The 15,433-nt window shown below is 44.6% G+C and overlaps 2 protein-coding genes across 4 annotated transcripts in view; both read right to left on the reverse strand.

The window, feature by feature from the left end:
• Positions 1 to 11,617, reverse strand: part of rasl10a (RAS-like, family 10, member A) — a 15,086-nt gene extending 3,469 nt beyond the window's left edge. Inside the window, exons 1-2 of the mRNA XM_027006270.2 lie at positions 10,714 to 11,617; positions 405 to 529 (exon numbers count right to left, since the gene is read on the reverse strand). Of these exons, the coding sequence (XP_026862071.2) occupies positions 405 to 529; positions 10,714 to 10,929 (341 nt within the window). The 5' untranslated portion in view covers positions 10,930 to 11,617. The remainder of the gene's footprint in view (positions 1 to 404; positions 530 to 10,713) is intronic.
• Positions 11,618 to 13,122: 1,505 nt separating this feature from the next.
• The window catches only part of ap1b1 (adaptor related protein complex 1 subunit beta 1), a 30,620-nt gene continuing 28,309 nt past the window's right edge, over positions 13,123 to 15,433 (reverse strand). For all 3 annotated transcript variants that reach the window (XM_035529804.1, XM_035529802.1, XM_035529803.1), the window contains one exon: positions 13,123 to 15,110. In XM_035529804.1, coding sequence (XP_035385697.1) covers positions 15,036 to 15,110 — 75 coding nt within the window. In that variant the 3' untranslated portion in view covers positions 13,123 to 15,035. The remainder of the gene's footprint in view (positions 15,111 to 15,433) is intronic.

The raw sequence follows: 15,433 nt of genomic DNA on the forward strand, positions 1-15,433 counted from the left end.
AGAGAGAGGAGAGAGAGAGAGAGAGAGAAAAAAAAACTATTTTTAAAGTCAGGACCTTTGTGTCATTCAAGTTCACACTGTGAAGTGGAATATTTATGTTCAAAACATTCTTGGGTGGATATCTCGTCTGTACGATTTATGAGGCTTGTCTACAGGATCAATCTGAATGCAGTAGGTTCAAAACGAGAAACTCTAAAGAGGTCAGAAAACCTTTAGTTTTTATAGCAAATACAGCAAAGGTCAGCAAATCATGTAGCTCCACCTTTAATATTACAGGCACTAAATCTGGCTTTAAAGGTGAATGATGATACCATTGACTGCCTTTGTGAAAGGAGTTTATTAAAGTGTGTGTGCTTCTTTGTAAGTGTGTGTGTGGGGTGGGGGAGTAGCAGGAAATACTCTACCTGTTATCTACAATCTGCTGTCGTATCATCTTAACATATTCGAAGCTCTCAACACAGCAGATGTCATAGACCAAGATGTAAGCACTGGCAGTACGTACGCCTCTGCATCGTACGTCCAGCCACTCCTGACACACACACAGACACACACACACACACACACACACACACACACACAAACACACACACATAAGAAACTTGAAAAAGGTAAACACAAAATACAAGTATAATTACCCCGTTATCCTCAATAAAGTAGCACAGATTCAAGAGAATTCAGATTCTGCATGCATGCAGAGAGCCACTATATTACTGCATACATGCAGAGAGTCGCTATATTTTCCACATGCATGCCAGGAATTCAGATGACTGTAGAAGTCCTCTTTTACATAAAAGTCACTGTAATTCACCAACTTAACTACTCTGGAGTCAACTGCCACCACTGGCGCCGTGTTTTAAGCTTTTCTACCATCCGGGAATTTGCTTGCATTTTTATCTTTCTGTGCTACATGTAATCTTCAATCCAATGGAAACATCTATCTATCTATCTATCTATCTATCTATCTATCTATCTATCTATCTATCTATCTATCTATCTATCTATCTATCTATCTATCTATCTATCTATCTATCTATCTATCTATCTATATCTGTGTGTGTGTGTGTGTGTGTGTGTGTGTGTGTGTGTATATGTGTGTATATGTGTGTGTGTGTGTGTGTGTGTGTATTCATTAAAACAATGCCCTTTTCTATAGACTGTGTGCTGTGTTCTGAACACTGTGGTGGACCAAACAAGAGTGGCAGAGACTATTTCATTCAGGCAAGGTAGAACTGTTATGCCACGCCCACCTTAACTGTCCTATGAGAACTCAGGGATCACACCTCCTCTTCTCCTCTTTCCTTATTTTCATCCTCTCTTTTTCTCCCTCTCTTTCAATCTCTCCCTTGTTTCCATCAGCTCCCCCCCCCCCCCCCCCCCCCCCAGCACATCAGTGAGATTGTATTACTGCTGGTTGTGACTAGCAGGCTCTGTGCCTGTGAGCTGAATATAGATCATTAAGCCTTTCTGCTTGAGGAGAGCGTGGGGAGAGAGAGAGAGAGAGAGAGAGAGAGAGAGAGAGAGAGAGAGTGAGTGACAGGAGAAAGTGATACACAGAAACACAAAAAGAAAATAGCTATAGAGACGAAGAGATGTAAAGTGAGCATTCTTTTATGTGGAGAACAGACTGGGCGGTAAACAAACATGATGTATAAAACAAAAACACACACACAGAGTACATAGATTTCAATACACATACACTTCACATAAAAAAAAACTACTCAATAAATTTAGTCCCAGCAATGTCACCATCAAGCTCTATAAATGGTCATACTAACACACACACACACACACACACACAATCACGTACGTGTATATACACACTCTACATGCTAGTAAACATATTGGAATGAAAGCCGTCCATCAGGAGGTGCTTCCAGCCAGAGGAGATGATTCCAGATAAAACATGGAAGGATGATTCTGTCAAACGGGAGAAAAAATAATCCCCATTTTGGAATTGGATGCACTAAGAGGCAGGTTGTTGGTAACAGTTTATACACACACACACACACACACAAACACAGACCGTGCTGAGAGTCACACAGGGAGCAATCAGGCATGGTACATATTACTGAGACGAGGGGAACGAGGCAGAGAGGGAGCAGAGTTATGTTCCATAGACGGTTAACTCTCCACTGACCGGTGGGGTGAGAGGTCGTAGTGGAGTGAGCGGGACCACTGACTGGTGGATATGGACCATGTGGTTCCCTCCTGCTCTGTTACTTTTTTCTTTTCAGAACCACAAACAGAGTCCTCACATGCACAGTCTGCCACAGTTTACACTAATAAATAAGCAGATCTGTGCCAAATGGTGTTATGCATGATTAAGCAAATTTAATTATGAACTCCTCTAAACATACTGAGTGTTTATGGATGCTTAGACTTATACACCTAACAACTCAAACTCACAGAAAGAAATAAAGCAATTATACTGCTGACTCAGGGAAACTGCCATTAACTACACAACACGTGTCAATAACTACACAACACGTGCCATTAACTACACGTGTCAATAACTACACAACATGTCCAATTAACTAAACAACACATGTCAATAACTACACAACAACATACCATTAACTAAACAACACGTGCCAATAACTATACAACACGCGTCAATAACTACAGAACACATGCCCTGTCCTTGAATATAAACATATTAACCATTTAAATGTAATTTAATTTGCATATGTTAAAATATGCAGTACATACAATGAGGAATTAGAGGCCAGGTTTTAGTGCTGGATTACACAGCCCTGTGTAAAATCTGTCTGGTTCAGTTTAAAGACGTCACTGTGGCTGTTACAGGGGAGACGTGGAAAACATCGCATTCTACAGTCCAAAAAAAGAACTGCGGAATCTTCTAGAGAGCACCCGTACACCAAGGCCAGCTCATATGAATTGGCCTACACCTCCAAGCCCCTGTACAGGTGGAGAAGATAGCATAGGTGAAGCAGGTCGGAGCACGCGGAGTAGATGCAGCAGGTGGAGGAGGCTGCTCATCTCGGGAGCTTTGCGTGCACCACCAGCCCTGCGAGGATAAAAATAGCAGCTTGTCCCCGTGTTTCATCTCCCTGCGTCAACCCCTCCGCAATATTCCTCTCTCGGCACTGCCATCGGGGAGAAAGAATGCACCTCTTTCTTTGTCCACCCACTCCTCTTCTTCAGCACCTGGTGACGGCGCTGTTCGGTTTTAGATAAACAGCCTTCACATCAAAAAGTATTTTTTAAGTATTTTTTGGGATTTTTCAGATCAGGCACGTGGAACTTTTGAATTTGTGAAGAAATGACAGCAATGATCGGAATGGAAATGGATTTAAGGGTGCAAAGTCCACAGCGACTGGCCCTGGCCCACAGTGGCCTGAACCCTGGTCTGCGCTGGAGCTTCTGCACTGCGGTTCTCTGGTCCAGACGCCTACAGCTGAGATCTGGGGCCATTTCTGCCTTCACGGCACAAACTAACAGTCGTCAGAATTTCTAATCACTTCAGATTCGTGGATAAATAAAAGAAAACAGATTACCAATTAAACATCAACCACAATTTTCCATCATGGAGTGCTGTCATATTTATATGCAGATTCACAACGTAAAACCATAAAGGGATGACGTAATGCCTGCACTAGTGTTGAATCAGCGTGCTGAGCTGCCCCCCATCATTCAGCACTAAGCACGCTTTAAAAGAAACACGCTGGACTCTGAACTCCCTCCAGTTTCTCTCTCTGTGTTCCTCCGTCTCTCTGCATCTGTCCGTCTCTCGCTGTGGGAAATCTTGGCTGACAGAAGCAGCTGATCAGAGCCAAGCTCGGTATCTCCTGTCTAAACCCCGCTCTCTCAGATGCACAGCACTAACCTGAAGTTAACGTTTAAAAAAGAAGAAGCGTTCCCATGTTTTAGAATCTCTTGCAGAAACTGCAGCGGGAGATCACTGCGTAAGGAGCTCATGAACGAGACTGAGAGAAAACGAAAGAAAGAGAAAAGAAGGAGAGCAAGAGAGAGTGAAGGAAGGAAGGTTGCTAAGGAGGGCTGAGGAACGAGAGCGAGGGGAGGGAAGCCTCAGCTGCTGGTCTGGACGTCTCTCTGAAATGCCTCCATTAAGCTGCGTTAGGCTCAGCTGGGACCTGGGTGAATGCAGTGCTGAGAACCGAACCTCTCCCACTGATATTAGAAGCTGCTTCTGTCCTGCTTCCGTGCTGCTTCTGTCCGACATCACAGAACCACTGGCATGTGTGGTGGATCTGGCAGAGGGAGCAACTACAGGACCAACCCTCCCTCCCTTTCAAGATTACACCAGAGGTAATCAAGACTTGCATTTCAGGTTTTACTGGTTTATGGACTGAGCTAATCTTGCAGTGGTTTTTTTCAGCTGTGATTACGAGTTCAACTCAGGGCAGCCATAGCTCTGAAGTGTTTAGCGTTTACTCTGATCTTAACAGCCACTCTGTGTCTGCACGGGCTTGGTCATTAGCCCACAGGTTGTACGAGACACCCCACGATGACGAGTTAGGAACACACAACGTTGCAGCTGTCCAACAGCACACTTCTGCTGTCGGATGCAGATTCACAAGCCCAGGAATCAAATGCAAACAGCAAGAAATCAGACATTATCAGACTGCAAAAAATCACGAGGCGACATCCCCACTGATCTCTCGGTTTTCTGGACTTCCTGTTTGTTCCTGGGCGACGGTTCCTCTGGTCGAGGCACTGATGCCCTAGGGTTTCCCATGGTGGATATATGTAACAGATTCTGTTCATTTTCAAGATGAGTGTGAAATGAAGGAATTTGCTAAGCATCTGTCACTGAGTGTTTACACTGAGCTCAGACAGATGGAGAGAGAGAGAAAGAATCAGACTTTTCCTGTCTCATATAGCAAAAGAGCTATAATATAACAGCTCTTACTGTGGTTTGAAATGGGAATCTTCTGTTCCATTTCATCAAATCTCAAATAAAATGGAGTCTGGAGTAAATGCCTGTTCTGACTGGTGAACATAACTGATGTGCTCCAAAATTGTTCAGTACATCTATAAAAGCCTGTGAAGGTTTTCAGTAATTCAGGTAATTAAGCGATGCAACATCTGAAACAGTATACTCTCCAAGATTATACTGTGCAAGATTATTCAAGACCCGTCACCTCCACTTACGACTAGTGGACGAGAAAAAAATCAATGAGAGACTAAGTGAAGTATGAATCCACCATTTCCAGCCAGCTGTGTTCCCGCTGTGCAGAGCGCCCGGAGGAGCTTCCAGGTCTTCCCATAACATTTGACTGATGAGGAGGAGGTATTGTGTCTCATCCATGATATGTAAACAGAGGAGGAGCTATCAGACTCCACCCTTCAGCTATTTAACACACGCCAATCCCAGAGCGGTAGCAGTGGGAAGGTCAGGTGACTTGCTGTCAGAGGTAAATCTCACGCCAGCACACTGAAGGGGACTCGCATGCACTTCACATTTGATAAGAGAATGTCTTTGCAATTGTTTCAGTCCATCGATTTGCTTTAATAAATAAATTTGTGTCTTCTAATAAATAAATAAACTAAATACGTTTGTGTCTTTTCCTCAAGCCATAGTTTGTCCCAGCGGTCCATCAGTCTCCATTCGCTCAGCCTCACAGAGGACTTCACACTCTTTCCCCAGTGTGTGCAGTGGCAGGTCAGCGTAGGGACCGCTCCCTCTGATCCCAGGATCCGAAAGACCACGAGGGTTAAAAGCAGAAGAGCTCCCTGGCGGCCTCTCGTAGGATCTGCACATCAAAGCCTCTCTCCCATCCAAACACCAGATGAACCTCTGATGTCCTCCAGGTGTGCTGTAAGTGACAGTCAGAATCCGCTCTCATCCACATCCTGATCTCGAATTCACACCGCCTGAAAGCCAACGTCACCAGGCCTTTTTGGTATCCAAATCAGGTCCGGTAGTATATAGGCTGGAGCGAGTTGTTGCTTCTCCTGGTCCGCGTGGTAATACAACAGCAGCACATCACACATGACTGCATAAGTGTGAATTGGCATGGGGCGAATTCAGAAAAAAAACAACAACCCAAAACAGGAGAGTGAGACAGTCAGGCAGGACAGCGAGACAGTCAGGCAGGAGAGTGAGACAGTCAGGCAGGACAGCGAGACAGTCAGCCAGGACAGCGAGACAGTCAGCCAGGACAGCGAGACAGTCAGGCAGGAGAGTGAGACAGTCAGGCAGGACAGCGAGACAGTCAGGCAGGAGAGTGAGACAGTCAGGCAGGACAGTGAGACAGTCAGCCAGGACAGCGAGACAGTCAGGCAGGACAGCGAGACAGTCAGCCAGGACAGCGAGACAGTCAGGCAGGAGAGTGAGACAGTCAGGCAGGACAGCAACAGCCATGCAGACCCAGGAGCATATGGCTTCCAACACTGCTGGAAGCATCACTGCACACTCTACTCAGAGCTGTTCAACTCTGCCGTGGAAAAAGGTTTCAGGTGGGACAGAATAATATAATTTCACAGAATGTTGCTACATTACATCACCACGTGTTTTCTTGCAAAAGTAAATGTAATGCTTATGCAAAGTTTAAAAAATGGGAACAACTGTGCAATTCCAGTAACTCAGTCACAGTCAAAGCTGTTCGTTATGGACAAAGTGAAATTCTTACAGCATTCAACGGGATTTGAATGAGGTTTTATTTGAATTGTATTTTTAATGTGATGTTATTTATGTAATTTTGGTAATGGGGCTTGATGGCGTTAGCGTTAGCTAACTGACCATTTGCATGGCACAGTTCAGCGATGTGATACCATGCAGTAACTTAATTTCCATTTAGCTGAGACTTTATTACCCTGTAGAAACCCAGAGAGTCATAATATGAGAGAGGGTTTGGGTGCCTCCACAGTAAAGACTGAGGAAGGGTCTTCAAACCCACACTGGGCAGTCACAACATTAAAACCACCCACTGGTGAAGTGAATAACATTATTTATTACAGTGGCACCTGTCAAGTGGTTTCCTCCCACAGTCCAAAAACATGGAGGTTAGGTTTATTGGATACTCTAAATTGTCCTGTATAAATGCAACCTGTATAAAATATATGTATGTGTGTCTGTGAATGTGACTGTGTGCTTGCATGTCCAGTGATGGTTGGTGCTCTGTCCTGGTCTTCACCTCCTCCCCTTTAACCCACACCCAGTGCAGTCTGCCAGGGGGCTGTAGTTTTTGACTGAGAGCACGCTGTGCGCAGATTGGCTGCCGCTTCTCATCGGTGTGTGAGAGTGATTTGAATGTAAAAGCTGATATCTGTCTGTAAAGAATCCCTGAGTTTGAGAAAGGTGACTAATAATAATAATAATAATAATAATAAGTGAACAGTCAGTTCTGGAAGTTGATGTGTTGGAAGCAGAAAAAAAGGGCAAGGATATGAGCAACTTTGAAAAGGGCCACATTGTGATGGCAAGATAACTGGATCAGAGCGTCTCCAAAACAGCAGGTCTTTGAGGTGTTCCCAGTATGCTGTGGTAAGTACCCATCAAGATTGCTCCAAAGAAGGACAACTGGTCACGGGTACCCAAGGCACATAGGAAGCAAGAGCTAGTCCATCTGGTCTGATCCCACACAAGAACTACTGTAGCACAAACTGTTGAAAAACCCGTCAGAACACACAGTGCATCACAGCGTGCTGCCTATAGAGCTGTGTAGCCGCAGACTGGTTAGAGTACCCACGCTCAGCCCTCTCTACTACCAAAGTGCCTACAATGGGTTCATGTGCATCAGAACTGGACCTGGACCAATGAAAGAAGATCTGGTCTGATGAATCGCGTTTTTACATCATTTATACTTTTACATGGGAAGTATAGATGTCCTATGGTAAGTATGTATGCACTATGGTAAGTATGTATAGTCTATGGGAAGTATGTATAGTCTATGGGAAGTATGTATACTCTATGGGAAGTATGTATGCTCTGTGGGAACTATATATGTTCTATGGGAAGTTTGTATATTCTATGGGAAGTATGTATGCTCTATGGGAAGTATGCCCTATAGTAGGCAAGTCAGAAGAGAGAGTGTGATACTCTGTGAAATGTTCTGCTGGTGAACCTTGGGTCCTGGCATCCATGTGGATGTTACTTTAACACGTACCACTTATCTAAATATTGCCACAAGTATAACCCAGTATGCCAAGGGTATTAGCTAATGGCAGTGGCCTTTCTAATTATGGTTATTGCTTTAAAGATGTAATTTTGTTTATATAGTGCGTTTTTAAAAAGACAATGTCAAAAGCAACTATACTGATCGTGAGAATTAGTTTAGGTTTATAAATCTACTGTCGGGCCAGTGGATATGTCAAAGGCAACATTTTTCAAGCACAAATGGAGGTCTCATTCCATTTTAGCTTTTTTACTGTTTTTGCTCATACAGACAACATGTTTTTGTCAAGAGAATAGGATAGGAAGAGAGATTAAAACTGAAGGTAACCTGAATGTAAGATAGCTAGCAAAAACTGCATTAATAACGTACCTGTTTGCCAGTGTCCATTAGCATTATAATGTCTTACCATCAGATTTGATAAATCCTTAATCCAGATAGTCAGGTGTTCATCAAAGTGATCAGCAAACCTTCCCTTGGTTTCCCCATAATGAAGCTGATTGGAAAAGACACCATAAACAAACTCCTGAAGTAACGCATGAGGGGGAACGGGTGATGCTTTCCTACTGGTGATTTGATGGGTGTGGCAATCTAGAGTGGCTGAAAAATACAGCGCCACTTCTATGAACTGATCGTTTATCTCACATTTGGCGAGCACGTCTTTGACGGGTTGCACAAATGCCAGACAGTAAAGATGGAAAGAGAGAGAACATGGGACACAAAGGTTGTCCCACTGGTAATAGGGTCATGCAGGGATGTGACCCCTAAGATGGAGGAGTGGCTCCAACAGATCCCAGGAATGACAACATCTCTGTCCAGAAGAGCACAGGCCTAGGAACAGCAGAAGTTCTATACCACACACCTAGCATTTGTCATTTCCAGTGGCAGGCATTTTAATACTATTGGTCATTGCATTAATGACATATCTGTTTATATTACCATTTGTTGCTATGACAGTAATGACATGAGGAATCTCAAGGAAAAACAACTTTTCAACAGTCTAAGAACTTTAAAACCCCATGGAATGAATGTTATGATTTAAACATCTACTTTTTAAAAGATATATACTGGCTCCACTTTCTGGAAGTTCAGAAGCACTTTGCTTGCACAGCTGATGTCTGAAACTTCCTGTTACTCTAGAAACTTTGTGTCACTGCAATCTTTTTTTTACTACATCTTCTACTAAAGTACCCTGCAATTATTCCCTGGACTCTTCTTCAGATGATTGATTCTGAGGAGTAATTCCAGCATACCATAGAGAAAGCTGTAGATGTATGAATAAGAGACAAAAAATTCTAAAAAGAAAGATTTTTTTGGAAGATAAAAAAGTCAGTTATAAAATCCAAATTTTCCAAAGATGTGGCCAGGCTCACAATACAGCCTATCAAAATCACTTGTTTTGAATCTTTAAATGTATTACCAGCCTATATGAACTGAATCCTTTGTTTTAAAATTAGTTTTGGTAAAACGTTACTGACTCAGACTCTTAAACCTGGTGGAAGGAGAAGGTTACATTTGCTCAAACATTCACGTAAGCAGCTAAATGTACGTTATTACTGACGTCATAAACGTTGGCCAGTTTAAGAGTGACAGGTTGTAACAGCAGCCTGATTACATTCTGGTCAAATAGCTTTTCGTTATAAATAAATAAATAAATAAATAAATAAATAAATACATATATATATATATATATATATATATATATATATATATATATATATATATATTATATATATATATATATAATTAATTAATTAATTAATTAATTAATTAATTAATTAAAAAATGGTAAAGTCAAACAGTGAAGGACAAGTACGAAGAGACTGAAGTGGAATCCGAGGGGTGTAGTTGAGTGTCAACCCCCCCCCCCCTTTCTGAGCGTCTATAAACAAAACAAGCTCTCAGACGCTCAAGTCAAGCCAGGTCTCCATAGCAACCGCACTAGTAAGATCCGTTACTGGAAGAAAGCGACCCCCCAGCCATCTCCTCCCCGCAATATTAGCGTGCGTCAGGCATCTTCACTTTTCAGAGGAGAACAAATCACACCCAGCAGACCGAGCCTTTAAAAACTGCTTTTTCCAAAAAAGGTCCACGGTAAGGTAATTTGTTGACCGTAAAGGGACTCGATAACGAAGTGGCCAACAGAAATAGCCCGCGACTCCCTAGAGGACATGGTTTATGGCTTTTTAATCCATCAAACACTTAGCAAGGGCATCTATTTAGCCAGGCTTCTACATAACCGAAAAGGCGTAAAATTCTTCCATGCAGGAAACACCTACGAATACTTTGCACGTTATCAGTTTTTTTCTAAAGTTCCACGTCTTTTATAGGTCAAGTATGCGACTACCGTAGAGTACCGTAGGATACTGCGAGAAGTGACTCTAATTGCAAAATTGCAAAAAGAAAGCAGACGCGAAACGTGTTGTACTTCTGTCGCGGAGCGCGGCCACGTGTGCTTTTGAAAAGCCGTTTGCTATAAAAAAATAATAATAATAATAATAATCACAGCCTACCCGACACCGCGCACAGATTCAAATCCACGGCGAGAGAAACCGATCCCTTGCATGCGGTGTTCAACCGAACCTACAGTAAATGCCGCAGAGAACAACTTTACCTGAGTGGGGCTGGAAGGGAAAGAGGGAAATGGCGGGACGTCCAGAATCTTGAGGTCGTACATGACCCCGTTGAGAATGACGGAGGGTCGGTACACGTATCGCGTTTTAGTGGGGCTGTATGTGTCGGAGAAGTCGTTGTAAATAAACTGTCGGATTATGGACGTTTTTCCCACTCCGGGCGCACCGATGACAGCGATGCTCAGCGTTTCGACCATCCCGTGGATATCAGGACCATGGACAGCGCAACCCGTTCATTTAAAAACAAAAGATCAAATAAGTAGTTTTTGTGAGTCGTCTCGTGCCGCTTTGAAAATCTTTTCATCAAAAGGCATGTTCATGGCACTGAATGCGTCCTCCTGTAGGCTCTCTGCATTAAAAGAAAAAAAAAAGACCACAGCTCCTGCCGTTATCTGTTCCACCAGTACACCATATAAACGTGCTCCACTACTGAGCAAACCAAAACCGATCCGTTCGCTGCGGAGGATTCTCTGCTTTTGCATGCCATTGGGGAAATCCAGCAACCGCGCTCGCTAATCTTTAGAAGCCAATCCCCTCGCGCTCTCAGTCTCCCTCCGGGCGTGCAAACTCCGTCCTCGTGATTCCCACGCAGTATCCATCGCGTTGCACGGCTTTTCCCCTCTGGAGTCCGACGTTTCCTTCACATAGCGGCACAGCCCGTCAGTCCATTTGGTCTGCAAGTCTCACTGCCCAGTGAGTCCTCGAGCAACCCGTGCCTCAAGGACGTGTGAATGGCTTTTCGGTCGCGGTCCGTGAGTGCGCACACCAACACAATAACCACGAAACTAGTTCATGGAAACGGTGATCCACGCGGTTATGGTTGCACTGTTTGCAAAGCAGCGCGCGTCACTCGTAGAGACACGCTGTAAACGAGCTGCTTTGCCGATTTTTTTTCGAAGTGACCGCATTGTCGCCTGCTCACCCGTGCTCATCATGCGCCTCGATCATACGCGTGCGCGTTTTAGCGCTCATCGTGCCCTCCGTCTTCCGTTTCTCCGGGAGTGCGAGGCGACAGTTCATGCCCAGAAGCGTCCAAGTATAACGCGCAAGAGAAAACACTGGCGTGACGCTCGTGAACTAAATGAGAGTTTCTGAGTGTTTGATTAAGAAACGGTTGCGCGCTGGCGTCTCCACCCCATCGTAACCCGCCCGTGTAACGGTTAGAGGGGATCTGCTTCTGTATTTTTCTCCCCATGAGGGATTCGGTGAATGAGAGCAAAAATAGGACGCTGGAAGCAGTCAGGCCTCGCGACATGTGGAGTGCACAGTACGGAGGAAGACGCGCATTTCTTTGCATGCATGTCATAACAGAACGATTTGGGCCAAGATTTGCACATATGCAAACGAAACAGGCGCCTCCGTCATTAAATATGGAGTTAAATTGCATGGGCTATGTCGATTCCTGCTGTGGCTTTCGGAGAAGATCCAACTCATGTTTTTTGTTACAAAGCCATTCCAAATCAAGCGCCGGGTCTTCCAGTAGGCCCGTTTCATCCGAATAGGCCCATTGAAACAGCTTAATTTTTTAACTGGCGTTGATATGAAGAGAACACTTCAAGAACTCATTTATACCCCCCACTCGAACCCGAAACTCACTCGCACTTCCAAATGACGATTATTTCTGCAGGGAACAAAGCCCGGATCCGGTTTAAATGACCGGCTGGGTATCTATTTTGGACTGCGAGGTGAACGCCGCCTGTTAAGCACAAAGCCGAGGGGGGTGTTTACAAGGAGGCGGTGAAGCGGCACGTTTGGTGCCTTTCTAACTCCGCTAACATGGCTCAGTAATGACGAAAAGCCGCATATGATAATTATCAGAACTAAAATGCTGGAATTCATTGTGTTGAGTTTTATTTCGTATTATTGTCGTCCAGATAACCGCCAACCCTCGGGTCGGTATAAAGCAGGCCCGGTGCCATTCTGGACCAGCACTGACGGGCCATAGCGATGGTCATGTTTAGGCTGACCCATCCTGCACCGAGCCCGAAGCTTTAAACCGGATCACTGGCGTCCCATGAACACGCGTCTCAATCAGCCATCGTTACACGAGCCTTCTCTGCCGCCCAAAGGCGCGACATTAACGCTGCCTGCGCGTTTCTGTCGTTCGTTTGGCCCTGGATCACTGCTGAGGTGTTAGGGGAGCGGTAGAGAGAGACAGGCGCACAGTACAGATGATGATGACGCTTTTATCACAACGGACCCGCGCTCTCCGCTGCGCCCCGCTGGAGAACAGGCGATCCGTGACTACGACGCTCAAGCCTTGGAGCACGGGCGCTCTCAAAGCGCCTCTCCACGGCAGTCACCACTCTGAAGACCTTTGTGAATATACCAGATTTATTTTTAATTTCAAATGATTCGAGTATTCACAATAAAACATTCCATGTTTTTTGTTTTTTTTTTTACCAGATATTTTAACTCATCTTTAGCGTTTTGGTGTCCATAAACTGAAATACACACTCCATCAGATCCACCTTTCTACCTACTCCCAGACATGGATGCACAGAAATACAGAAAAACACTGCTCAAAGTAAAAGATACATCATTATCTAAGCCTACGTTTAGGCAGCAAGGTCAAAGTGGCTGGTTTCTAAAAATTAATCAGTTTTAATTGAAGGTATTTAATATTAAAAAAGACTCAGCAGTTGCACAGATTTCTCATTTGAACAAATTAGTCTTCTCTGTATTTCTAAGTGTTTTATCTGAGCCCAGATGAAATGTGTGAAGAGTAATAACATGATTAAAAACTGGGAAGTATTTGAAAGGCCTGAAAAGGGACAAGCGTTGGATACATGGAAGGAAGTTTTATTTGCTGCCAGACTAAAAGTAGCCTTAGAAGACAAAAAAAGACAGACAGACATCCAGGCTGATGCAACCACTGCAAATGAGAGATTTAATTGGGGGGGGGGGGGGGACAAAACAAAACAAACAAACAAAAACTTGTAATGTATACTTTCCCGAGCTGTTCAGCGAATAAAATGCAATTAAAAAAAAAAAAATCAAAGAGAAGATTTAATCTGCTGCTTTCTCACTCCGCCTCAGAGTATAGCCAAGCCTCCAGCTACAGTGAGGCCTGTTTACAAGGTTTTAGATTTCACTCAGTGAAGCAGTCCATAGGGTTAAACAGACAGACAGGCACACGCGCACAGTCTCACACATGCAAACAGATGAAAGCCTACAGCAGGCAGTTGAGGAGAGAGCTGAAGCTCTGGATAACTGCACCAGCGGGGCACTGTAACCACTAAACCTCAGCACCCAACACCTGCCCTCCAACCAAACGCGCCCATATTTGATATAATTAACAGATACACATTAAATGATCGGAAGGATAAAACTTAATAATATCCCCAGCACAGCAGTACAGACAGCATGGGGACTACTGCACACCGAGAGAGAGGGGGAGAGAGCGCACTTAGGCTACACCCTAAAAAGCAAAGGCAATCAAATGCATCAAAAACGCCACCCCAATCTTCATTCCTCTCCGACAGCCCCGCCCCTGTCTTCCGGCCACAGCCACTGCACACACAGCTGTTCAGGACAGAAGCAGGGCCTTAGCTCAAAGAAAACAGGCATGGTTCTAATCAAACAAATTTGATGGGGAGGGGTTGGCAGAGATGGGTGTGGTCTCTGCACAGGCAGCTCAGGAGGGAGGGGCGGGACTTCAACAGGTCATTTACTTCATCTTCGTCAGAAAAAACCCCAAACATTACAGGATTTTGGGTAGTCTTGGACCAAGAGTCGCACCCTACAGTTTGTCGTCAGAGGACGGGTGAGACTCATGTGAGCTATGCATGTTTAACGAGGACATGAGTGTTGTCAAAATGAAAAGAAAATGTGTAATGCGTACGCACGCACACACACACACACACACACACACACACACACACTTAAGTAGCACAAATGTGAACACATTCCCCACCACCGTCCGTTTAATCTCCAACAGTGCGCAAAACCGCAATGTATTTGGAAATCACGACCAGTCACTGAAGACTGTGGTCACGCAGGGAGGATGAGGAGGGATGACAAAGAGCGAGGAAGGAGGAGGAGGAGGAGGAGGATGGACGAGTAAAAAGTAGTCCTGCTTGACCAGAAGGACGCAGATTGGCATGTGAGGGAAAGGGAGAGAGAGGGAGACACAGAAGAGACAGAGAGAGAAAGAGAGAAATGAAGGAAGATGTGGAGCAAAGAAGAGACTTGGAGACATAGAGAGAGGTTCCTGTGGAGTCAGGACGTGTCCAGACGGAGTCCTTCTGCCCGCAGCATCAGGGTGGAGGAGAAGAGAAGCAGCCAGGATCCTCTCTGCTCTTCAGTTCCTCAGGAGCAGTTCGTAGCACTGGCAGATGTACTGAGAGACCTCGGGTGCCCGACACTTCAGAGCCAGCTGTGGGGGAGAAGGGAAGCAGCCTTCAGCATGGCACAGGAGGCAGGGGAACACCCAGAGTGGTTACCTCCATGTCAAAAGCTTAGACAACACTGATGAAAGTGCACGGGTCATATAGTTATCATGTTAATAATAATAATGAACCGTTATCTATCTGGCTATCGAGGGGCTCAGGCTTGGTAAATGCTTTTCATTTTGAAGCTCTGAGGAAAAAGAGCTCGTGTTTAATCTCTGGGGCCTCGCTGGTCACGTCTACTTTTTTAGTTTCCCTGTAAAACGATTCAGAGTAAATTATGTTTTTTCCTGAACTAAGAAAGGGGTCA

Source organism: Electrophorus electricus, chromosome 9 (assembly GCF_013358815.1).
Source record: "Electrophorus electricus isolate fEleEle1 chromosome 9, fEleEle1.pri, whole genome shotgun sequence".
NCBI lineage: Eukaryota > Metazoa > Chordata > Actinopteri > Gymnotiformes > Gymnotidae > Electrophorus > Electrophorus electricus.